At 36.6% G+C, this 27,082-nt stretch overlaps 1 protein-coding gene across 1 annotated transcript in view; it reads left to right on the top strand.

Annotated features, from left to right (window-relative positions):
* MTA3 (metastasis associated 1 family member 3) overlaps positions 1–27,082 on the top strand; it is a 144,698-nt gene that overhangs the window by 40,085 nt on the left and 77,531 nt on the right. Inside the window, exon 7 of the mRNA XM_067293134.1 lies at positions 17,324–17,426. Coding sequence (XP_067149235.1) covers positions 17,324–17,426 — 103 coding nt within the window. The remainder of the gene's footprint in view (positions 1–17,323; positions 17,427–27,082) is intronic.

The following is a 27,082-nucleotide window of genomic DNA, read 5'->3' on the forward strand; positions in this document are numbered from 1 at the left end:
TCAGTTTTTTTTAAAACACAAGACAAACAAGAAGGAAAATTTGTAGCCTGGAATTTATGGCAAGTCCATTACTTCTTGTTCCCTTTGGGGAAGGGGTGGGAAGGTATGCATGTTTGAATGCATGCATTAGTAAGAAAAAAAAAAACAAAATTTCACCTTCACTTTTGCCTCTTGCTTACCAAAGGCTGTGTACAGCAAGGCAGAGTGCATGGAGAATGTAACTTTGGCTGTTGGGCTTCCAGTACAGAATGGAGTCATAATTCTGGATATTCAACTAGAGTAATGTAAGATCAGATTTATGGAAATGCTCATTTGACATCAACGTGAACAGTATTTTCCAATAGAAAGCATTAAAGGATGCTGTAGTATTTAGATGTATTTGTCCTCCAGACTGTAAATAAAGATAAAATTAAGAAATAGTCTTTTCAGCAGAAGTGTAGGATAGTTCATGTGTGGATAACTTAAGTGAAATGTCTTAGAATCCTATGTTTTCATATAATTTTCCTGCCCCCACTTACCTATATATCTGGCTCTTCTCCACCAAGATCTCTTCCATCTCTGATCTGCCTTTGCCTCTGTTGTTCATTTTGTGTGGATTATCTGAGAGTGTAAGATAGCAGACTTACTGTTTGAGAGGCAGTTATTTTTAAAGGGATGGAAGTTATTTGAGGTATGGCTTAGCATGTGAAAATACAGCTGTTACCTGCAACTCAAGTCGTCATCATCATGTGTCTCAAACTGAACACCTGGAAGTCGTGCATATCTCTTGACACATTAAGTCTTCAGACACTGAGTTGCTTGTGTAGAAAAGAGGACGATATGTATAGAGGGAGTGTTAAAATCAGAGTATTTGTGCACATTTTGTAGTTATGCAATGGAAAGTGATATGAAGAGAGACCTTTTTTGTATCTTGAGAGTAGGTTTTAAATAATATGTTAAAAATAAGACACAGTCATGCGTGTAACAAAATTACAAATAGTTGCTTGCTAATAGCAAGAATTCTGTTCACTGTGGGTCAGATGATGGCAAAGGAGATGCAATTAAAAACTGACAGTGCACAAAAGACGATGATATTAGGTAGAAGCTAATGTACTTCTGACACCCTTTAGAACTTGCGCTTAATGCACCTCAGAAGAACAAATCCTCTATATCCTTATAGTAAATGGATATAAACAAAATTTAAATCTGATTGAAAATGTCTATACTCTGTTTTTTCTACACTCCTTGTGTTTGTTTAGCTAGGCTAAAATATTACATGTTTATTTAAGACTATATCTTTGGAGAAAGATCAAACTTCTTTCAGCATCTCTTATAACCTTTCTTATGAGCATCTTTGAGAGCAAAACTACTCTCAAAGCAGGTCAGATTAGGAATGATGTGTTAGTTGTGTGTACCCTTCCTCCCCTACCATGCCGAGTGCTCCAAAGCACAAGTCTTTCTAGACTCTAGTTTGAAGATTGTGAGAGTTTTTTAAATTTTTATTGTTATACTGGGAAATTGGAGAACGCATTCTACGGCACTGACGTAATTTCTGGCTAATATGTTACTCAAGAAGGTCCTTTCTCAGCTTTTAACCACGCATTCTCCAGTGGCTTACTCTGTGAGTAGTGGTGTATGTTTCCAAGGTGGAGTGAAATTCTGCTTCTCTATAAAAACCAAAAATAAAAAGGGTTGTCTCGGAGAAGCAAAGCACAGGTTTGGACAAAGAGCATCATCTTTTTCAAGTATCCACATCTATTCTCTGCAATCCAGGAGCAAGTTGCCTAGTCTCTGCAAATGTTTGCAAGAAGCTGCTGTATATTGGGTTTGGTGCATCTAGCTACTGTGTTTGATCAGTGTATCGAGATTGTCACCATTTTGCCTCTTCTTCCCCCAGCTTCCCACAGTTGCTCCTTACCATTTAAGAAGTGTATTCCTACAGACTTTTGGCATCTGCTGCGAGCAGCCCACTTACGTCCTATGAAATTAATACAAGGCATTCGTTTATGAAATAAATCAAATTGCATAGCCTTGTAGTTTCTTGACAGAACTTAAGGAATTGTGGCACATATATCTGAAAGACAACAGTTTTTATATGTGCCACTAGTAAGTTCAAGTGTTGTTACCTTAGAGAAGAGGTATTAAAAAAAAAAAAAACCCTACAAATTTCCTCTGAAGAAATCACTATTATCACTATTTGGTTAAAAGACATGCTTTTATAAATTGTTCTGAATACGTTCACACTGCTGTCACATTAACTCACATAAATTTTATTTAGCCCTGCTTTATATACAGGGAAAGAGAAGTATGAGGAAGATCAGGCAGGTTGCTCCAAAGCAACAGATCAGTTTCAGATAGACTTTTGCAGAACTTTGGCCTTTCCATATCTCATAACTTGATCTATTTAAAACCAAATGTTTATAAATTTTGGCATTTCAACCAGTATTTCTCAGCAACAAAACTCTTAATGATATGTTACATGGTTGGCTAGAAGGCAGAGAATGAGATAAGTGAAGTACCAGCATAGCTTTAGGAACATGGTTCATAAAATAGAATAATATTTAAGAATAGGATAAAGCTTAGAAAAAAAACCTCTACAGCATTTTTTAATGCATTAAAAAAAATTAGTTTCATATGCCTGTGCTAGTCCTTCTGCCTTAGGAAAATTGTTGTAGGTCTAATTGTAGTTGTCATGCAATAAAATGCATGACAGCTCAGCTCTACAAACACAGTCAAAGTGTTATTATAGATAGGGAAGCCAAGTGTTTAAAATAACCTCATTGGCCAAAGCAGTAATTTCTCAAGTAAAGGTTTACTTAAATTTATGCATGGCCTTGCGAATCAGATGGAAAGACTGGGACAAAGCCAACACAGGTCATTAATTGTTCCCATTTCTGTCGAAGCTGGATTGAAATTTCTGAAGCAAAGGGCAGTTTCTAAATAAACCTAATAAAGAACATTGTCATGACTGTGTTCTGTTCATGTTTGTTATGTAAATTTGTGGAACTAATTGTGATTCTTTTCTGTTTAAAAAAAAAAAATCTGGTATGCACATTATTGATTTTTTTTTCAAGAAAATTAACAAAATTATAAAAGATAATAAAAGACTTGGAATAACCATCTCCTACAATTTTAAGAAAATAAGAACAACAGGAGTGGTTTGGGGGGAAAAAAAGTATTATGTTCGCTTTGTTAAGCAATAACGAATAAAACTTTTGTATAGCAGGATTTGGTAGGACAGTGATTTTTGAGGCAGTGCAAAATGTTTAAATGTGAAATCAGCATTTTCAAGAAAACCTAGTCCGCAAATGTAAGAACAACCATGCTGAGTGAGACCATCAGTTATTTATCCATGTGAAAGATCTTGTCTTTTTTTTTTGTGATTGCTTAATTTTCTTAAAACTTGTTGAAAGCCTATTAGCCTATTGACCTATCGTATTCATCTGTGTGTCCAGAAATTTTGTTCTTTTTTATAATTTTTACTAGTTTGGCCAGTATGGCTGTGAGCTTTGACAGTGTTTAGTTGCCCACATTTTCCCTTTAGCCCTTATACCTTCCTTTTTTTGACCCGGTGTAACAAAAATGGATTTGAGTTCACACATTGCTATCAGTAACTTGTTTGTTATCCTTTAGTTCCTTTAGAAATCTTGAGCGAATGCTGTCAGAACGCAAATAACTTGTTCATGTAATTGTTCTGTAACCTCTCCTGCTGGTACTTCATTTTGAGGCAGATCTTCTGGTAGGTCTGTCATGAAGTATGTGAACCTCTCCAGTTTCTTCCAGTCCAGATGCAAGAAATTCATCTGGTTTCTCTGTTAATAGTTAGCTTGAATTTCTCTCAGTGCTCTCTTTTTAAACTGATCACATGATAATCTTAAACTTTTTGGTAGGTTCGTTGCCATGATATTCACGAAAGGAACTTGTTATTCATTTTGATGTCTGTTCCAAATTGTTCCTCAAAATTCTTCTTTCTCGCTCTACTGATTATCTGAGAATACCTTATATTCATAATACAGTGGTGTACATAATACTGTGTATTATGTATGATGTACGTAATACAATGTTGCAGCAAATAGGAGAATGAAAGGAGAGTGACAGGCTTAAAAATTTAACACTATCTGGCAGAGCAGCTCAGTCACAAGGACCATTTTCTCCCCCATGGTTTCAGATTAGAATTTAGTTGATATATCTTTTTTTCTTCTAGCTGAAGGGAGAGCTATAGCGTATGAAGGTACTCTTGTTTATGTTTTCATATATTTATGAAATACATAACACACATGAAGGACTGTCATTTGTACAATAATATATTAGTAAACACTTCAGATTTTTAACGGTTTAGTTGTTAACAGGACTAACAGTTTGTACTTAGTTAGTTCCAAGCAAAAAATCATCCTGTTATGTGGTAGCGTTGCTGTTCAGACAGACACAGGCAGGCTGGAGGAAGGGGCTGACAGGAAATGCAGCAAGGACAAAGGCGAAGCCCCGCATCTGGGAGGGAAGAGCCCCCTGCGCTGATGCAGCCTGAGGACTGAGCTCTGGGGAGCAGCCCTGGGGAAAAGGCCCTGGGGTGCTGGCAGACAGCAAGCTGGACATGCCAGCCAGCAGTGTGCCCTGGTGGCAAAGGAGGCCAGCAGCGTCCTGGGCTGTGTCACCAGGAGCATAGCCAGCAGATGGAGGAAAGTGAGTGTTCTCCTTTACTCAGCACTTGTTAGACTACATCTAGGTGCTGCATCCAGTTTTAGGCTCCCCAGTACAAGAAATTGGTGCGAGTTCATGGGAGGGGAGTCCGAACAGCAGCCTCCCAGTGCCTGTGGGGAGCATACAGAGAAGACGGAGCTAAGCTATGCACAGCAGTACGTGGTGGGAGGACAAGAGGCAACAGGCATAAACTGAAACAGGAGAGTTTTATTCTGGATATAACAATATAAGCCTGGATATATGCCTTTTCCCCGAGGCAGTGCCACAGGTGCCCAAAGGGATTGTCCTTGGAGATTTCAAGGCTCGATCTCATGAAGGCCCTGGTCCAACCTGACAGCAGAGCCTGCTTTCAGGAGGAGTTTGGACTGGAGACCAGTGGTCCGTTCCAACCTGAATTGTTCTGTGGTCCTACCACAGTGCTCTAGCTTAATAGCCTGCTGACTAGATTGTAGTTTTGGCTGATTGTTATCTAATTGTTCCTGTAGCCTCTGACCTCCAAAGAACAGAAAAAGATGATTCACAAGGGTGGACAGGCATTTAATCAAAACACTGACTCTCTGAAGATGAGCTCAGGGCACGTTTTCTGTGCTTGCCTACAGCCATATTATAAGCACATTTCGCTAAGGCAGCTTGCAAGAGGAGCTTGATACTTACCCGCTACCCAACATCATCAGTGGAGGGAAGGGGGCTGACTGTTTGCATGTGATCATTGCCTTTTTTAACATATTTGATCCCAGCTGACTTTTCTATAAAGCCTTGAGACAGAGTCTTGAGCTTTTAGCAAATCTCAATCTAAAAATGAAAAATTAGAACATTCAGAGATTAGCAAGTGCAAACTAAGGATAAGATAGCAGCATTAATACCAAAAAAGTGTTTAGTATAATTAGACTATAAATATATTATAGTATTATAGAAAGTATAATGTAAGCACAATATGTTTCAGTTAGCATAGCAACTATCAGCCTTAAACAATTTTTTTTTTTAAATCTCTTGTGAAAGCATAGGGTAAAATTCTGAGCTCTAGCACAAAACCACTGGTTAGAAATAAAAAGAATATACTGGAGAGGGAATTAAGCTTCTTGCTTTCTCTACCTGTTTTAAGTTGTACAGGTGTTTTGGAGGGTCTCTTTGGGAACACAGATTCCTAACCTGTATTATCATGAGGGTTATATAGTGGCACCTGTTCCTATCTATCAGTGTGAATACACTTATCTGAACAGTGGTAATTGCCTGAGAGGCAATTAATTAGCGGTAAAATGTTCCTGTGTAAAGCTGCAGCTTCTGTCACCTCCCCCTGACCTGCTCCTAGTGCCTGCTGAAAGAAGGCCCAGTGCTGGGTTCTTCACTTCCTGCTCAGTGCAGAGGTGAGGGGGACAAGTCGCATGGAGCTAGAGATCGCTGAGCAACACGGGCATGTTAGAGAGGGGATATGGTGGTGACTGCATGAAGGATAAGGATTGGTTGCCAGTAGGTGGAAATGAGATCTTAGTCTCCTTGCAGAAGCATGTGGTAGGAGGCAAGCTTCAAGAGGCTGAGTGAGAGGTATGGTGAGGAAAGATGGGCTTTAGAGGCACACCTGGAACTTATGTGTGATTTGATAGAGAACTGGTTGCTGGTACTAAGTAATGCTAGTCCTAATTGTTTGAATACTATCACCAGCAGTGGTAAACTCTGTTTGCAAATCCCTGGTTTAGTTAGCCTTGAGGGATGATCTGAATTAGTTACTGTTATGGGAATGTCTGTGGACTGCTGCAGCATGTGCAATTTTTACAAAGATGGGGATCCCCTACCTACTGCAGTCCTGTTTCTAGCCCAGCACTACTTATTTCTTGTATCAGGATTTAAAAGGACTCTGCTGTGGTGCCTGTGCTGGGGGATTCTTTCTGGAGCAGGAATCTGACACAGATGCTATCTGACCATTTTAACCAGTAGAAAGGGTTTGGAGTTGGCAGGGAAGAAGAAACAGGGAGATGAGGACCACCCCTAAAGGTGTGGAGATGAAGAAGAATTACAATCTCGAAATGGACAGAGAAGTAGCCTGTAGGACTGACATTCTGTTTGAAGCTTGCTTTCTTCTTAATAAATAAAAGGGCAAACTACATTCAAAGTATCCGTGTAAAACCCAGAGTCCCTCTTGCACATCTGAAACTATCCAGAGAGAGCCTAGAAGTAGCACTTGTGCAGTCAGTTCCATTTCTTGAAGGCAAGATATTTTAGAACTAATGGAGTTCAAATAGCTGAGCACTTAATAGGAAGAAGGGTAGCAGTTAGGAGAATTTAAGCTGTAAATTTTAGATGATGTTCAGAGAGCTCATATCCAAGACCTTTAGAGCATGTCTGTGCTTTCAAAGAGAACAAAATAATTGCTTTGGAGGCATTTACTAATGTCTCTTCTGTTTTCTGCTTCTTACTCCAACTCAGATGTAAGAGCACATTGTTTTAATAGATCAGAAAGATCAGCTGGAAACTGTCAAATTCAGATTTCAAGCCTGTTAATGTTTCAGCCTATTGAAATTCCGTGAGTTTAAGTTTAAAAATTGCTACAAATAAAGAGGCAGATACAAAATTCATCTACATACTGTTGGGGTTTTTAACACTATAAAAGTTCAAGATGCTTACTGCTCAAGGGATTGTTTTTTGTGATCTCTGAATGCTTCCCATATAAATTAAAATCTAGTTTCATTAAATAAGTAAAAAATCTGTTTTAGAATAATAGAACCCAGTGATCTGTGATTGCCGGTGGAGGAATCTGTTCTATTTTTCATGTTCCTTAATACTTCTATTTATTCTAAGGACCACTGCTAAATTTGAAAATTACTCAAACTAGTCAGACAACTGCAAGAGTTGTTTAGAGTGCAGACCTGATTCTCTTGTCAAACACATATACACTAGATTATCTATATTAGTTTTAATGTAGTTGCAGTAATTTTATTCTGTTGCGAGATGAAAAGAATCAGGCCTTTTGAACCAGGTCATATGAAATGATTTTAAAATATTAAGTATAAAAATATTTAAGTATTAAAAATTGGAGAGCCATACAATTGTTAGAAGAATCTGAAGACAGATGTGTTGTTATAAGAAATAACAGGATGAACTTAAATCATTCAAATATTGCATCTTATTGTCCTATCCATGTTTAGCACAAATTATGGGCCATAATTTGTGCTAAGTCATCAGTTTCATGACATTCTCAGAATATGAGAATTGGGCATATTAATACAATAGGTAGTTCGTAGAAAATAAAATTCAGTGGTAAACTGGTCAACAAAATATTTGCTCTTTTCTTAGTTCAGTATTTCACAAAGAGTAAATGTCTAGCCTTGCATCTTTAACTGGCTTGAAGAAATCATCAGGGTTGATGATTTTGAGGGTATGTAGTTCTGAAATAGTTAATGCTCCCTTTGTGAAAACCAAATTGTGATTTCCAGAATAAATTAGTGAATGTAGTTTAAGTCCAGGGTGTCTGTGATTAGTTACTTGGGTACAGTCATCAAAGAAAGAGTTATTTTACTTGTGCACACACAGAGGGACAGCAGTGGCAGCTTTAGGCTCTTTGATGAACAATGTGTTAGTATGGGAGAAGTTTCTTGTGGAAAAAGCAGTGGACTGTAAAATACTTTTTTGGATGGGGTGGAGGAACTAGCTTGTGTGCTTCTCGTATTCTATGTACAATGGTTTGGGAATCCCTAGTGTGTTGTCTAAAACCAGATGTCCCATCTATTCAAAAAGACATGAGTGGGATCTGGATGGTGGAAAGCAAAGCTCAAATTCTGATACCAAAACCACCTTCAGGAGCAGCTATAAAAGAAAGTGTTTATGCCTAACTTACATTTGCTTCAGTAAGATGCCCAGGAATCTTGTAAAAATCTGCTCCACCATTTTCAGTGTGAAAGACAGTGAAGCTTCAAAGTTCTGGAAAAATAAAGGAAATTTTCAGCAAAATAAGTGACAATTTCAAAACGTCAGTTGGAATAGGGCAGCTAGAAGCAGAGAGAGATCTTTGAGGACCACTGTTTGATGCAAGCAGGAGATAATAACTAATAATTTCTACTTATGTTTGCTCAAGTAAATTCTGTTCTCAAGTGGAGTTTTGTTAGTTACATTTTTGACATCGAGTTAACATCAAAACATTTTCTGTAAGATCTTCTAAAGAAGGAGCTGTTCCTTAAGGATTAGCAAACTTATCTTGGTCTGATCTGAACATTTTTTTTCTTGTCATTAAAGTAAGTGAAGTAAACTTTTTGTAATTAACTGTCAAATACATGATTGGCATAAATAGTAAAATACTCTTTACAATGTTGACCATGTTAAATTTTAGTAGGATTATAATACTTTTACAGCAGGTATGGCGGTCGGTCCCTCTTCTAGGGAGTCGAGTTCGTGATTTAGCTGCTGAGCAGTTAAATGTGTGTATATAGACTTTTATCAGTTTTACTATACATTAAACTCACAAAGCAAAGGTTAATGGCCTGTTTGTGTCCGTTTTCAGTGAAGACTTAATTTACTTTTGCCTGACATTGCAGATACAAGGGAAATCTGTAGTTTAGGGTTGCGGCTATATATGCTATGGAAGCTCTATTAAATATTGGGAAACTGCATTATAAAACATAGTGTGTTTTGAAGTCTTTTAAATAATGTAAAGCAAAACAACATTATCACTTGATTATAGATACATTCTGGTTTCCAGCCTCTCTTTTAGGTTACTCATAGTCATTTCAAAATATTTTTTGCATTTTGATACAATTCTGTGAGGTAAAAAAAAAAAAAAATGTATGCGTGTGTTTAATCAAGCATTTCTGTGGATTGACTTGGTTCTTTTCGTTCTTATATCTGCAAGCATAGTAATAGACATTTCTGAACTGGAATGTTCTCAGACCATTCACAACTTCAAAGTTGACAGTAAAGTGATAAATTGGAGGAGTTAGAAATTGTGCTGTTTAGCAATTACAACTTATAAAAACTGTTTAACAGTTTGAAGGGAGTTGTTCTGGTTGTTCTGTTGAGGGGGGATTATTGAGGTAGTGTTTTTCTCTCCTTTGTCCCCTCTTTTCCCAGTGACCTGAACTGTAAAACAGGTCTACCATTCTCAAGGTTTGCTCTATACTTGAAGAGAAGTCAGCTGGAGTTGTAGCCTTCATATCAGGAGCCATGATTTCCTGCTGTCTTTATCAATGCATAAGTCTCCTTAAGCAGCTATTCATTCTGTTCTTGCTTTTGTTATGGACCTCCTGTTTTTCAATAACTTGAAGGAAATGGTTAAAGTAGCTATCTTCTCTTTTGCCTTTTGGTTGCAATGCAAGACTGACAGTCTTTGCTGTGTTCTTGGTGTGGAAGGTAGTGCATCGTCATGATTGTAAAGATCTCAATAATAGCTATACAGCCTTGTCTGAGGATTGTTCACATCCCAAATGAGTTCTGTCTGAAGGTCAGCCTTACGAAGGATACGCTTATTTGTTGTACGTTAACACTGTGTGCTCTTATTGTCCAAAGTAATGTACTGCAGTGAGCACTCACAAAGTGGCTTTCAAACAGCAACATCTTAGGGCTTCATCGACTTTGCTGTATTTTTCTACCTCAGTAACTTTGCCTAGGTGGACTCATTGTAACTTCAGCTTTTTTTTTTTCCTTTCCTGTTTTACAGTAACGGTTTTTAAAAGATGGATTTTCTTTCAAGTTACTCTGTAGAAGATGGAAAACAAATGTCAGATGTGGATGAAATGCATTTTTACACTTGAATAATTCAAAATGCATTTCATCTTAAGGCAAAAATTCTCCTGTGAATTTTACATTTGTTTAACTTTATGCAGAAGAGTAGTCCTATTTATCTTTAGAATACTATAGTCAAAGGGGTTTTACATATGTAAAAAAAAAAAAAAAAAAAAATTGCAGGACCAGAGTTTTCATTTTAACTTAGTGGGTTTTTTTGAAAAATGAAATGTTTGTGTGTTGTGGTATCACGCTTTCCAAAACAAGTGTTTTAAATATTGTTAATATTTATATACAGTACAGTACTGTTAATATTTATATACAGTATCTTTTTGCATTGTGATTCCCTGGAAACCATATTACCTCATGTGTTCTTACGTCAGGGATTTGGAAAAACTGTTAAAGTCTTTTTGCATTCAGATTGGAGTGCATGGTAATCAGAAATGGCATAACTGAGGAAAACAGAAATGAATAGAGAATTGAAGTTTGATTTAGACAAAATAATTTATTAAGAAATACAAACTGTTATTTCCTTACGGGATTGAACTATTTAAATAAGTATTAATTTAAATTAAAAAGTACATTTTAATTGTAACAAAAATTTGAGAGTTTTATTAAGTACCACTAGTGCTATACCACTACACAATGTTAAATATAATTATCAAAAATAACAGCTAAAATGGGGGTAGAGGGGAATCTTGGTGCAAGTCATGCCATTTAGGGTTATTCAGAAATCACAGGAGGATAAGAAACCAGTTCCAAAATAAAGGGGAAGTTCAGGTACCTTTTCATTACTTGAATACTTCTTGAAGGTGACCTTGTAGTTTTACATGTACATGTATCTAGGTCATAACTTTTAGAAGTGTTGTTTAAAAAAAAAACAAAAAAACAAAAAAAAATGAGAGGACTGACTTATTTCAATTCTGTAATGTTGGAGTTTCTACTTCGGTGTAGCTTTATTGTAAGGATCATCAAGTCAGGAATGGTCTGTCTCTAAGGCATGATACCTCCATTTTCTTAGATCTATGGAAATTCCCTTTTGCAGACAGTTCTGCAGGGTTTTGAGAAAGAGGCAAGATGGTTCGTTCCTTTCTTTCAGCACTGCACATTCGCATATAGTGTGTCCTTCTTGATGCAGCATTATGGAGAAGTTGGCCATTTTTGCATGGTTCTGAACCCAGCTGTCATTCTTTCTGTTTATTTCTAGGAATTTAGAACATGATGAATTAAAACTCTCTGAGGGCTTTGTAAAGTCTTTTTCTTTTTATTGGGATGATCATATCTAGTTGATTTGTGCAAGACTGAGCATTAATAGAGTTCTGAGGTCTTTGGAGTTGGAGGCAGTCTAATCTGAAGGGTTTTCAAGGGGGAAATGGCTGGCCTGGAACCGTAGAGAGTAGGATGTGATTGGACTAGACATGCTTTATTGGCTTGGAAAATGTTCAGCAGCTGTTTAAGTAGCCTACTGTAGAAAAATGGTGGGCTTGTATCACCTGATATCTTTCACTTATAGTCTCTATGCATGTAGTTTTTATACAATCTTTATCTTTTGCTTGTAGTCTTTATAAATGTGTTATATTCATATATTGAGTTTTACTGTAAGACTTATGTAAATATACAACTCCTTAACTGAACTGAATGATTAATTGAACTCTTGGATATACTTCTGTCAGACAAAATAAGGGCAGAGGATTTGCTCTGCAATTGAAAGGTAGACAGATCATTTTCCTTTTCTCCTACATTTTTTAAATAATCTAAGCTTTCTCATGTTACTTTAATCAGAGGAGTTATTTGCACATAATTTGGTTTTATTTTTTGCAGAGTTAAGTGTAAGTTTTGGATATTTTCCTGGATAATTTTTGATTATTAGTACTGGTGAGAATCATAATCATTTTAAAAAAAAAAAGTCAATCAGATAATAAAAATTCTATGTCTGCAGAGCATTTATAGTGAGAAAAGTTCTAATTTCCATTGGTTAAGATCAGCGGTCAGCCAGCTGTTTACCACAAATTCAGTTTATGCAGAATTCAACTCATTAAGTGTCAGCAGATAAAGTATATCCATCTGGAAGATGTTTTTCTTCCTATTCCTCATGTAAGACTCCTCTTCCCAGTGGAAATAACTTAGTTTGTAACCTGCTTTTTCAGTTAAGCTTTTTAGCCCCCACCCCCTACCCAGTCAGTTGTTTGCAAAAAGCTGTGTGATATTTTGTAATAATTAACCTCTGTGTATGAATGTATAATTCATTTTTTTTACAGTAGAAGTATGCTGAGTGTTTTAGAGGGTAACTAGTGAATTGCTCATTTGAGGAGAAAGTTCAGATTTTACTTTAGACAGACAAGCTTAATGTCTGGAACTTTGTTTAAAGCTAGACAATAAGACAAAATAAAATGTGATACTGTGTATTTTTTTTTTCTGTAGGATAGAGAAAAAGTTTGCAGACAGTCTAAATACTAGTATGTGAAGATGGTTTATGAATTGATATCTCATTTTAGTGATTAATTGCCTGTTTTTGCAATATTATATAGCACATGAAGCTATGTTCGAAAAAGACATTTAGGATTACCTATGGCTAGTATACTGTCCAACTGTTTTGACAGAAATCTGTTAAATTAATTGATAAATCTGATCCTGTATTTTAATAATAGAAATTTCATTGTGGTGCGCACTGAGCTGGACTAAGGGAGGATAAGAATTGATAAATGTTTCTCTTCCATATTCTTGCAATGTAGCTAAGAAATATTGTTCCCATTTTACAGGTACAAAACTGAAGCAAAAAGACTAAGATACCACTGAGATCAATTTTTAGATATGTGCCAAATATTAAGAATATAACCATCTTCAAAGGCTTCCATGTTTAAAGTTAGGTATATGCTTAAGTGTCTAGCTGAGTCTGGGTAGTTACGGCCTGAGTCAAAGCTTCTGGTTGGTAACAAAAGATTGTATCAAGCCCTGAATGAATTTCCCCAGGCCACAGTAAGAGGAATTCTGTGGCACAAACTATTGGCCTGGTGTCTGACTGTAGTCCATAGTTACGTCTGCCTTCTCACTGTGTCCAAAAAAATCGCAGTCACAGATTTTACGTTCCGTATGATAAAGGAACCTGCAGCTGGTACCTCTCTTTTGCATGTCGTGAAAGGTGGATTCACTCAAAGCTGAGCACTGCAGGTGCTCAGTTTATGTTTAGATTGAGGTGACTGCAAAATGAATTTTTTTGGGGGGGAGGGGGGGAAGGGGGATTTGAAAAATAGTGCAAACTAAAATACAAAGTAGACAAGTAGAATCACTAAAAATTGCCCTTCTGGCTATTTTTCAGTCAGATACCTCATCAACAGTCTGTCTTAAAAAAAAAAAAAAAAAAAAAAAAGCAATTGGCATTGATTTTCCTGAAAAATAATTAAAAAAAAATTAATTTTATAGATTTTATATTTTTGGTTTATTAACCATTCAGATTTTTTTTTTCTTAAAAGGATAAATATTGCAGCATTGTGATATATCTCTAAAGCATTCTAGGAAAATGTTAATGGATTGTATTGCAAGTTATTTTTTCAGTTGGACATGTCATAAGAAGGACATAGAATCATGCTGGATCTAATGTGCTAGTTACCTTGGGGGTATTTATCTGCAGCAAATGAAGTCTAAAAGATTGATATTGACTAGCTAGATCTTTAAATTCCTTTACCTCATCTTAAGCTTCATCTTAACTTAGCTTAAGTTGCGTTTGTTCTACTTATGTGAAATTTTTCTTGGAATTGTTTTGTGGAGAGGACGTGCATCTTCTTTGTTTAAAATGACCAGTTGAAATGCAGAACTTAAGGGGGTTTGTTTTTTAAGAAAACCTTATGTTTTGCATTTAACAAAAAGAGAAACATGAGCATTAAGGCACAAAATGACTGATGAGGAGAACAAGATGTATTTCTGGCCATCTACTAATGTTTTCCAGTAAAATTAATCTTCAAGATTAGACTGGCTATAATAAAGTTATAAGCAGTGCTTGAAATAAATTGGATACACTGGTATGTCATACCAGCCATTCAAAAAGATAGCCAAGTACTTCTCAGAAGCCAAGGGAGATGTTTGATATGTTGCTGTTGGCAACACTTTCTTACACTTGTGCGAAAAAAGTTGAGAACCTTCTCAGATGCAACATTGAAAATGTTTACAGTGAAACTCCCGCATTCCATTTGTGTCCTAAACTCTCCAACTGTGTGCAGTATGAGGGATGAATATTATGGCAACTTTGTTGAGGAGTACCTGTTTGCTTTGAGTATTTTATAAGTGTCAAATTCAAAAATGTAAAAGGTAGATAGAAAGTGTTAACAGGGAAAATGTGTTTTAGCTTTGAAGGGGCCTGCCAAATAAAAAGAATCCTATAATACAGGGCAGATATGACTAACTGAGGACAGTTTAAGGAAAATTGTTATTTTTTTAATTATTATTATTTTGAAAGGCCTGTGTAGTTTTCTTTTATATCTTACATGATCTTCCTACGCTGATTTACTCGCACATGTAGAGGAAGTGAATCATATTTTTATTCCTGAAATCAGCTTTTAAAAGACCTTTACTTCAACACTTGGCTGCCTCCATGATTTGATCTGTTTAGGTTCCTTTTCTCCCTGTTTAATTATGTGACAATATCCAATCATCTAAGCAGAAAATCAGGAATGAAGCTCTTTTTTAAGTGCGGTTTGGCAAAGACAGTGTATCCTCGGAAACCTCTCTGTCTACAATTGTTGTAGTAATACTTAATATTGCAAATACTGGATTATATGTCTTTGGGTTGTTTTAGCATAGATACTTCATTGTTTGTATTGCTATACATGTCTACTGCCATTACAAAATATAGTTTGGCAATTTTTCAGATAATTACCTTTATTAACAGATAAAAAGATGTTTCATAGTAATGAATGTTTAACTACATCTAATTGAAAAAGAGGTGTAGTATTGCAATTTTTTTCATCTTATTGCAAGCTTTATTCAGGAGAGCGACATATTCTTGGCTGAATACCTGAGCTATGTTTCTGTGATATTTTCCTCTCTGTGAGAGACTTGCCCTGTATGAGCATTGCTTTGCCATGCTTCTGCAGTTGTGATCTCCAAGATATGATGTCCTGAAACAGTAAAGTAACATAAAAGATGTTTAAAAACTACTTATTAACAGATTGAAACAAAGTACTCTTAGGTTATTTATAAAATGTAGAACATCACCCACAGTGAGTCTGTCACAGATGGAAAACATGAATTTATTGACAAGTGTGTAGTCCATTGGATAAGTTTATAGACATAAAATCCTACTGAAGTGTGCTAGAAATTAACAGTTTGTCTCTAGTGTTGGATGTGAATTAGCTTAAAAAGAAGCATAAAATTACATTAGGCAGGCCAATCTTACTGCCTGTGTATCAGAAGAAAGTCATTTGCCTTGCTTTTTTCTGAGAATGTGCTTGTGATTTTTTTATTTATTTTTATTTTTTTTTCCTGAAACATTAGCCAGACAGCATGCTACAATTATAACTTGTGTTTTGGGGATAAATATATACTATATTTTCATTTTCTTCCAGAATGAGTGTGCTAGAGAAGCTTGCCATATATAATCAGATTTCAGAAGAGCCAGTAATTTGTTTGCAATCTGCTTCTAGTCTCTTAAATGTACAGGTTACTTCATGTCTTGATGCTACGATGCGTGTGTAGACTGGCTCTTGTCATTAAGCCATAAGAAATAATATGTAAACCAAAGTGATTTTTTGTATACCCAGAGAAATACCCACGCAGCTTAGCTTTTCAAAGCAAATGGAATGGCTGTATTTGGGAACAGGTTTTTATTCTTGCAATAGCTCATAAAAGTCGGGATAAGTACTGAGGGCCAGCTAAACACTTGCGTTTGTCACACATTCACTGGAGGAAGAACGTGCTCATTTTCTAAAATACTGAAAAAAAGAGAACGATTCTGTAACTTTGCTCTTGTCATTTGTTGTGGTCCCGAATCTGTTTGCCACATCCCATAGATAAATCATCTTATACTAGTAGAATGTGGGTTACCTAGCTAATTACTACCTTGCCTCTGTTATGTGTTTTCTCACTGTGAATGGAAATTACCAGTGAGGAAGTCAAGGCAATATTTAGGCTTTCATATGAGTGTCATCATTGTCGTATCTTTACACTTCACTGTTCTTCCAAGCAGTACAAATGCCATACTCTTTAATAATGAATAGGAGGGCAAATTAAATTTCTGAAAACACCACTGTTTCATCCAGGTGCATGTACCCAAATGGCTCTGCTTAGACAAATTCAGTTTGGAATTGATTATGTAGTATATAGTAACTTTCTTGTGCTGTTGCCTTATAAATTGCTTTATAATAGGTAATAACTAGTTAACGTCTATAGTGATTTTAATAGAATGGTTAGTTTTAACAATATAAATAATATAGTTGCTGAGAGCAAGTGTTGAAAAAGAACTAGCTTAATAATTAAATGTAGCAGATAGCATTGTTTCATAATGATTTCTGTTTTGGGGCCTATTCAAAATACAAATTGAATAGCATTTAATTGCTAAAGCTGGTTAAGTGTAAAACTAATTTTAATATGGCTTAAGTGAAATAGTAACTTTGATGTAGTTGAGAAGCAATTTAAAAAACCCACTGGTGATTTAGGCTTGTAGCTTCAAGTTTATAATCACATTTGATTAAAGTTCTCTGATACTATGCCTCCTAAGAGTACTTCCTTAAAACAAACTAAAATGCTAATTTTAAGGGAAGATACTTATTTAACTGATGCTGCAGTATGGAATTTAAATGGATAACTGCTGTATTAAGTACTCGTGTTTGTTTGTGTATATATATCTATATAAATAAATGTACAATGTCTCATTTAAACACAGTGTAAGAAGTACACAGAGAAAAACATTGTGAGTAATAAGTGTTTTGTCCCGTCTACCTTTTGACAGGAGAATTAGATGACAGAGAACAGGCAAAGCTGGAAGTAAAAGTATGGGATCCAGATAGCCCCCTTACTGACCGTCAGATTGACCAGTTTTTAGTTGTAGCACGGTAAGATTAAAATCCTCTAATAAAAAAATTTCCTTTTCCTTTTTCTACTGACTATTTATTCCCCTATATCGTGTTACTCAACTTGTTTTCCATTTTGTGCCATTTCCCACAGTTAGCTAAGAGAGAAAATCAGACCATAATCTTCTGCATATTTATGGAAGCTAGCAATACAAAAAAGAGGAAGAGAGATTTCTGGAATAATACCAGACTGCCTGCATTTCAGCTTACAGCAGAATTCAATACTTCAAATCTAGACATCATTCCACTTTCCCCTCCGAGTAATTGAAATAGTATTTCTTTGCTCGTATTTCAGACTTGTACTATCGTACCTGAAATTTCAGAGTGCAATATAAACTTAAGAATGTAATTAAAGAAGATGTAAACAAATTAATGATTTTAGAGTTTGTCAGATTTGCATATAAGTTGACTGTAATATGCAGTGCAATTATTTTGGATGAAAGTTGACATAAAGGTTTCAAGTGATGGATTTCATTAGTGAAAAAATCTGTCCAGTTCAGTTTTATAAGTTAACATATGATTATGCAGATGGAGAACATCAAAGTCTTTTAAAAATAATGTCTCTACTTTCAAAAATACTCTTTCAGATTACTATCATCTTTTTACTGAAGGACAAATCTCCCTTTATAAGATACAGCATGTTTCCCTCTGTCCTGTAATTCATACTTACAAATACATTGCTGTTCTACCTTAAAGATAAAAGATGGCAGAGAACTGTTAATCACAGCTAATGCAGGGATGTTATCCTGAATCATTCAATCTCCTTTCTTTCACCTGGATGCAGAGCGTAGTCTCAAATCTTGTCAGGTGAATAATCCTTTTGTGTTGTATCCAGGTTTTGTTTTTTATTCGTGTCTCCCTTCTGAACAAAGCATTACAGGAAAGAAAAAGAAAGAGAGAGAAACTGTGCTTTATGTTTTCCAGCTTATGCGTATGGTGCAATGGGTTGCTGATTTATTGTTTGACAGTTTAGATGCTGATCTACCCAGGTTTATCTCTTCCCCACTTAATAGTGGTGTATCCTTTCTGTACAGCAGTAGAAAATGCCTATCCCTATTAAGTTTCCAGGCAAGCAGGAGAGAAGCTTGAGCATGTATCCATTCAAAAGATCATGATGTGTGGTAGATGCTCCATAGAGCAGACCTTTTAGTGGTGCTGCAGAGATGTAAGCCTGAGATCTAAGGAACCAAGCAAACAGAACTGTTCTATCACCAGCAATGTAAAACCTGGAGATGTATGGGTTGACCATATAGCATGCCTGCAGAAGATCTGTGTGAAGGTGAAGAGTTGCAAAGCTGATGCCAAGTATTTTCTGAAGAGCTCATTCGCTACCTTCACATATCTTCTCTTCCCACTTTGCAACTACTCTGGGGAGCTGAAGAAGTGCACTAAGAAGCTGAAAATGTTCCCAAATGAGTATACCAGCCAGCAGTGTACTGGGAAGTGACAGGGATAAATGGCTGAAGTCTCTAGAGAAAAACAAGCTTTTTCTTTTTCCCCCTTATCTAAGAAACCCCGTGCAATGCTGCACAGGCCCTAACCATAACTGCATTCTTCTAGAAGTTGATAAATTTCTGTAAATAAGGTTTTTGATATGACAGGAATGTGTCTTGGCCATCACTTACTAACTGTAGCTATCCAAGATCTTGTGGTAGACCAGTCACTAATGGCCATCTGTCATCAGATGTTACTCAGATGCTACTTTCTTAATACTCTTCCCCAAACCTCCACCCATCTTTGTATGCTGCTTTCTAACTGACAAGAGCTCTTTCCAAACTCCTCTATACTTGGGCTTACAGGTTGCAAGATCAGATCTTTGTTGCATCAAGTGGTTCTGTGACAAAATCTCATAAATTCCTGGAGAAACAGTTCACCTTAGATCATTGTGGCAGCTTTGGATTAAGTATGTTGTGTGCTTTACTATGTGGTGGACCATTAAAAGCCGCTTGAATAACAGCAGTGCTGCTTCATGACCTGGTAAACACTGCTTAAAAGGTCAGAAGGTCTTTCTGCCATGTCCTGACTAAAGTTAACTGGGCATTTGCTGTGCCTGCTGGTTTTCCCATGGGAAGGGTATTTCTCTGGTTTCTGGAAGTTATGTTTGATTTTTATACCTGCAAATTTGAAACTTGGGCAATAAGAACTTTTTTCTAAATGTTTTCCTCTATGTGATTCTGGTTAAGTGTGCGCATGACACCTGTATTTCAGCTTGAACAAGCTTTCTCACACAAACCTTGTATATGCTGCATCAAGGGCATAAAGTATTTCTTCTACGTTTTTTTCAGTCTGCTTTGGTTGAAGGAAGTTGCTTATAGACTTCAGCTTCTTCAATCTCACAAGCACTCTTCGTGTCTTTGTTCTTTAGAAGGTGTTTAGTTACTGTCTTGTTCTATTTTGTATTGTCCATTTGCAAGAACATTTGTACTTGGTGTTGGCCATGTAGCTTTCTCAGTCTTACAAGACTTACTTACTGTATCAGGAAGAAAAGGCGCTTTTTCTAGGTTTACCTGCATGGTAAATCTGTAGACCTGTCATTAAACACTTACATGCAACAACCAGCTGATCCTAAAGATATAAGAATATGCATATCCTGTCCAGAAATCAGAGGTAGCAGTTCCAGAAAAATCTACAGAGACTTGCAAAGTGTACAAGGACTTGAGGGGAAAGATTCTCAACCTGGAGTTCCCCTAAGTAGTTACTCCATTCTGTGGACTTTGCAGCCTTTTATAGTCCCAACAGATATTGAGAGTGCCTTACTGCTGCTAATGAAGCATGATTTGGAGAGGGGCTCTTGCCTGAAGTAGCAAAGGCACCTCTTAGGAGGAGCTTGAGGCGTCAGACTACATTTCCAAGTGTTTTGTTGGATGATGCACCACCGCTTCTGCTCTGGCAATGAGAATTCTGATGTCAGCATCTTCCACTTATTTCAAACGTGATACAACTTCCTTGACCAATTTTTATTGTATCTATTGGCAACAGTTCTGTGTCTACTAGCTTCAAAGAGGAATAGGACTCTGAGAAGATGCAAGAACAGTTGTCAATATTATAGGTCTGTTGATGTTAGCAAATAGTATGGCCCAGTAAAAATGGATTTGCAGAAAGAAATGTTTGGGTCTGAGCACCTATCCACACTATGCATGTTCTGAGGGATTTTGTTTTTGGACTAGCTAGTCTGGTCCTGTGGACTGAGCTACTAGTATGTGAAGCACGGCTTCTTAGTTTGCTTTAGCAGAAATCCAGTCCGTATGTTCCAAGACAGCTTCATGACGTTGGCCAGAGTGCGGTAAATAATGTTGCTGGGGATGTTTGCTTTGAAACTCCCTTCCTTATCTGAACTAAAACACTAATATAGATTCACTCTGTCTGCTCCACAGTCATGTCTTTATCATTCCTAATATACAAGGAATACTTTATTACCTTCTGAGATCTGACTTTCTCTTACTCAATCTGTTCCATGTTGCATAGCACTCAGGAATATAAGATTTCCTATTGTGCATATAAATTCGTAATCCTGTCCTTTATTTGTCAAATGGTCCAAAAGAGTCCTGACTAGACTCAAATGTAGTGGGAGATGTGGGTCCAGTCTGGCTAGAAGCTGAGAGCCATAGACCTGACCCATTTCTTCATTTTCTTTCTACCTGTTAGTTTGGTCTAAAATTCATTACAGGCTAAGTTTTTGGTACAACCTGGAACTATTTATATACTTTATGTTGCAGTAAAGCTGTTAAGTCAACAAAATTCACTTAATTCTTATATTTGGCTTTCTCTAACTAGATTATCAACATATTTCTTTCAGAAGATTTCTAAACCAATCTCTTTGCCAGACATTTGTGGTCTTGGCTTATTTCTAACTAAAACAGAGTTTTGAAGATGAATTAAAATAGCCTTTAAGCATTGCATGTGTATCTCTACTTCAAAATTTTGTTCTTTGACTTCTATGACATGAAAATCTCATTGCTTACCTCTGGTTAACATAACATATCTCCCTTCATTTGAATGCTTGCTTATTTTTTGATGTAAAATCATAGAAGAATGGATAACTATGTGCTATTCGTTTTCAGTTACAGCTTGATCCTTCCTGTATTGTTTCCACTTTTCCATTTTCTTTAAGGCAGTGTTTATATTCATTTTCTGTTAGCAACTATTGATTTGGTTATAAGTGCTTCTGGTAAGTGGGAATGTATTTCTAAAATGAATTTATCTTACTGTGAGGAAGGGAACAGAGTGCTGCTTCAACAAGTAATGTTTCTTTTATTGCATTCAGGAAAAGAATCCGCTCATCAATAGAGCACAATAAGTAAAAATATTTTTAAATGCACTTAAACAGTAATAGTCTGTAACTCTGTTCTTACAAAATAATTCAGTGTAATCAGTGGAAGTACACAAGACAGCCAAAGCTTATTAATGAAAATAAGTAAATAAATATTAACTAGTTAGAAACCTTCAATGTTAGTGTGCTTCTGAATTCTCTTCAGGTGGTGAGAAGTGACAGGAATTAGAGTTCATTAAAGGGAGAATTAAACTTAGTGGCAGAGTGGCAACATAAAATTATGTGATAAAGATGGTGAAAAATCTTGAGGCCAGCAGCATTGCAGCACTTACAAAACTAGGTTTTTGTTAGCAAGGTAAACTATTATTTAATGATAGGCAAATGGACTGGAAATTGAAAAAAAAAATGTTCACAGGCAGTTTGCTAGTATTATAAAAAATACTGTGTTTCTGTCTGTCATGCCTGGCCAAAGCACATTTATTCCTTTGTGTATTTTGGGTGGTTATACTTCTTCTTGACCATGTTCATCTGAAAAGAACTAATTCAGACTTGGAGCTGAATTTTGTTTTGCACCTTTTTTTGTGAATTTTGATCTATTGCCTCCTAAAAAAAAAAAAAAAAAAAAAAGTTCTGCTGCAGCATTTTCTGCTTTCCTGGACTGGTATTGTGGGGTTTTTTTGTTTTTGTTTTTTTTAAATCTCCCCCTCTATGACTATGAAATTTTGGAAGGGATTACAGCCAAGATGATGGTTTAGGTAATATCTTGTGAACTACTTATGTGTATCAGATTATTTTTCTGTTGAATAATAAAGATTTCACATATGTTCCATTTTTATTCATCTAGCAATGCAAGTGAAGGTTAATTGTAATGCATAGGGGTATTACATAGAATGTTTCCTCTCCCACCCTAACTTTGAGAGTCTTTCAGAGAAAGAACAGGGGCAGGTCACTTTTCATGTTCATCATGTCATGTGCTCTAAATTTCTGAAGTGGGTATAATGAAGCATAGCACTGAACAGGCAGTGGCTTAGAAATGCAAGGAAATTGTGTCTTCTGGAACAGCATCATTTTACTATCAGTATGTTCCTCATGTCATGTTTTACATTATCCAGTAGTAAAAATCTCGGACATTTTTCAACTTTAATATTCTGCTAGTGGCATGTATCTCCATTTTTAAAAGTATATTTTTCTTCTTTTCAAGAACTAAATAGCATGAGGCTCTCTTAAGGAAAGATCAGATATTGACTTTAAGATGCTGTTGTTGATGGCAGTCTAAGAGGTCATCTTTTTAAGAACAGTTCCAACTCATAATGAAGGGAAACACTGATGTAATAAGAAAAACAAAAAAGCTTTCCTATATATAGAAAACCACCAATGATCCACCTAACTCAAATTATTTTGCTCAGAAACTTTAACTCTGAGATGTGAGGCATAGGTCTACTTCATTAGAGGAAAATTGTTGTGAATTTGCAGATTCTTGTATGCCCAGAAGCGTATGCACCCAGAAGTGGTTTGTTTTAAACAAATTTGTCAAGAGTATACCTACTGTTCATCTCGTATCTCTGAAAGAGAGAAACAATATATGTAAGTGGACAATTTGAAGATAGATACACTCAAATTAAAAAGGACCTTTGTGTCGCCTGAACTGCTGAGAATGCAAGGTAGAAGAAGGATAAGAGCTTTACTAGCCTGGATCCAGAACTTTCTGGATCTGATTTGATGCTGGAGTGCTATTGCTACCTGTGAGACTAGTAACTATTTTTATCCTGTTGTACAGTTACAGTGGTTCCAGGTTTTTCCTGGTAAATAATAATCCTTTTCAGAACTCATTGTTGATGAAAATTGGATCTTTAAAAATGTATCTTTCTTTTGTTACTTGATAATTTTGTTGCCTACCCACTAATCCTAATCTTATGAGAAAGGATGAACAATTAACTTCCTCTTTGTCTTCTCAGTCCCATTTATATTATTATAATAGCTTCCCTGTTTCATAGAAGGAGAGAATCACAGAATGGTTAAGGTTGGAAGACATCTCTGGAAATCATCTGGTCCAACCCCTTGCTCAAAGCAGGGTCAATTAGAACAAGCTTCTCAGGGCCATGTTCAGTTGGTTTTTGAATATCTGCAAGGGTGGAGATCCACAACATCTCTGGGGAACTTATTCTGGTGTTTGACCACCCTCAGAGAAAAAAGGTAATTTTCTTTAGCTTAAGTGTAATTTCCTGTATTCAATTTGTGCCCATTGCATCTTGTCCTTCCACTGGGTACCACTGAGAGAATCTGGACCCATCTTCTTTACTCTTTCCCATCAGATTGGCATTGAAAAGATCCCCCTGAGCCTTCTCTTCTCCAAGATGAATAGTCCCAATTCTCTCAGCCTCTCTTTGTATGAGGGATGCTTCAGTCTGTTATTCCTCTTAGTGACCCTTTGCTGCCAGTAAGTCCCTGTCTCTCTTGTACTGGGGAGTCCAGAACTGGACTCAGCGCTCCAGGTGTGGTGTCACAAGGGCTGAGTAGAGGAGAAGGATCACCTCCCTTGACCTGCTGGCATCATTCTTCCTAACGCAGCCCAGGGCGCTCTTGGCATTCCTTGACGCAAGGGCTCATTGCTGGCTTGTGTTCAACTTGTCCACCAGAACCCTCAGGACTTTTTGGCAAAGATGTTCTCCAGCCAGTCTGCTCCCAACCTGTACTGGTGCCTGGGGTTATTGCTTCCCAGGTGCAGGACTCTGCACTTCCCTTTATTGAACTTCATGAGGTTCCTCTCTGCCCATCTCTCCAGCCTCTTGCGATCCCTCTGGATGGCAGCACAGCCCTCTGGTGTATCAACCACTCCTCCCAGTTTTGCATCATCAGCAAACTTGCTGAGAGTGCACTCTCTCCCATCATCCAGGTCATTAATGAAGATGTTAAGCAGGATTGGCCCCAGTATTGATGCTTGGGGGACACCACTAGTGACTGGCATCCAGTTGGACTTTGTGATACTGGTCACAACCTTTTGAGTATTTCAGTTCAGCCAGTTTTCAGGCCACCTCACTGTCCATTTATCTAGCCTGTACTTCATCAGTTTGTCTGTAAAGATGTTACAGAAGACAGTGTCAAAAGCCTTGCTAAGGTCAAGATGAACAACATCCACTGCTCTCCTTGTATTCACTGAGCAAGTCATTTCATTGCAAAAGGCTATTGGCTTGGTCAGGATTGATTTGCCCTTAGTAAATCCGTGTGGAATCATCATCCTTACCCAGCTGAAGAATCAATATCTTTAATGTATCTTCATCTGGGAGCTGTTCTGTGCTCCTGATCATCCTTTGGTATTGTCCTCTGTATGTTTTCTTGTAGTAATAATGAATTTTGAGATGGAGACCAGAACCATACTAAGTATTTAAGGTGTGGATGCACTGTAGATTTATACAGTAACTCAAAAATGTTCTGCTATTTTGTTTTCCATTCCTTTTCCAATAATCTCTAAAAATAAGAATAAAAATATATATATATATATTTTTTTTTTTCCTATGATTCACTGAGTACTGAGCTCAGGTTTTCACTATACAGTCCATAGGGAATCCTGCTTTTTCTTACAGAATGAGCATAAGTAATTTATTATCATCACTCTCTGTGTTGAGTTGAGTGCATTTTCTCAATGTTCGCTTAGTAACATTGAATTTCCCTTGCCATTGTGTCATGCAGTAGTATAGTACAACTCTTTGTGATTCATTTTAATTTGTTTTAGATTTTATTTCCCTGTGCATGCTGAACAGCAGAGATATCAGTGCAGTTTTTGGTGGGACTTGCCTGATATCTTTCTGAAAGGTTTTCACTTGTTTGGTTATTTACCTTTTTTTCTTCTCTTCATGATTTTTTTTTTTCTCTTAGGAGTCCAATTTTTCTATTTGCCTTGAAAGTGTGGTTGTAGCTCATCTTGAACATATGGAGAACTGAGGTTTTGCAGGACCAGGAACCCCTAGTAATAGCTTTAATATTTTTTCTTTAAATGGACACTGTCAGGAAATTATTTCCTCAAAATTTTCACCAACTCTAGTTGTAGAAATATTTCAGAAATGACTGTACTTCTTGTAGGAGCTATTTGTGCACAGTGTTACTTTTTATATGGTCAGTTTTCATTTTTTCCTTAAAAGTGCAGTTGTTCATTGCTGCTTTGTGCACAGAGAAGCAGAAAAGAAGGAACCGTTTTAATAATAGGAAAAGTGCTAGTTGACAGGGTACAACATTGCCAAATTTGCCTGTCATATATGAGTTTATAACTTGTGCTCTTTGTTCATCTTGGACATCCCTGCAAATCCTCACACCACAGTGTTCTCACATGCATGGATAAGTCTTTACACAGGCTGTGTTTAAATCCTGCCAGCTCTTCCTATATAATACCTTTAAAATTCCTTATCCAGTATGGCCACAGCCACAGCTTCCATCCAGTCTCTCATTATCTTTTTTCTTGAGTACTTCATTTCTCTGACTGTCTTTTCAGTTCTATTTAAGATACTGCTATGAAATTTATTCTTCACTGCTTTCATCATGCCCCTGTACTCTTTGCCTACTTCCCTTCAGTAATAAAATACTGAACCTGCCTCCAACTAGCCAGAATTGCTAACCTCTGGCACCCCCTTTTCTCACATTCACCCATGCTTACAAAACACTATGTAAACCCTGAGCTAAGGCAATACCACTGCCTATTATACTGGACAATATTCCACTGTATGTTTCTAAATACATCTGTATCCATCTCATATATTTTAAATGTCACAGATTTGAGTTAACAGAAGTTTGGGGCAATGTATTTTCAGTGCTACAGAATATCTGAAGTTTTGTCTGAATCCAGGGCTCTGAGGCACAATAAAATAATGATAAATGGAGTATTTGACACATGCTTTTTTTTGTTTGTTTGTTTGTTTTGTTAACTTAATAGTCCCTAGTTTGTTTCCTGAAGCTTGTGAAACTGTTTGGAAGTGGTACAAATTTTAATAATAAAATAATAATTTATCAGTTGAATGGTGCCCATAAGTTCCGTTTTTGGAACATGGCTGTGTTAGGAGTGCTTTGGCAGGCTAAATCTTTGAAGCTGTACTTCTGGATCAGTGGTCAAAAAGTGGACTACTTCATCCCTAGAAAGTTCACTGTCAGGTTTTGGGGGTTGTTTTTGTTTCTTTTTCCATGTAGGTATTGCTGAGTTTTGCAGAATTTGTGGATTTATTTCATAGTCTTAGATTCTGGCCCCAGATTATTTTGATTTGTTTTACATTTGTCAGCTGCAATAAGGCCTTGAGAGAACTTTCTTGGTTCAAGTGTTTAAGATAATTAAGATTACAATTACCTAATTAAGGTAACACTGGATCATTTTGTCTAGTTCTTAAAG

The sequence above is a fragment of the Apteryx mantelli genome, chromosome 3, assembly GCF_036417845.1.
Source record: "Apteryx mantelli isolate bAptMan1 chromosome 3, bAptMan1.hap1, whole genome shotgun sequence".
NCBI lineage: Eukaryota > Metazoa > Chordata > Aves > Apterygiformes > Apterygidae > Apteryx > Apteryx mantelli.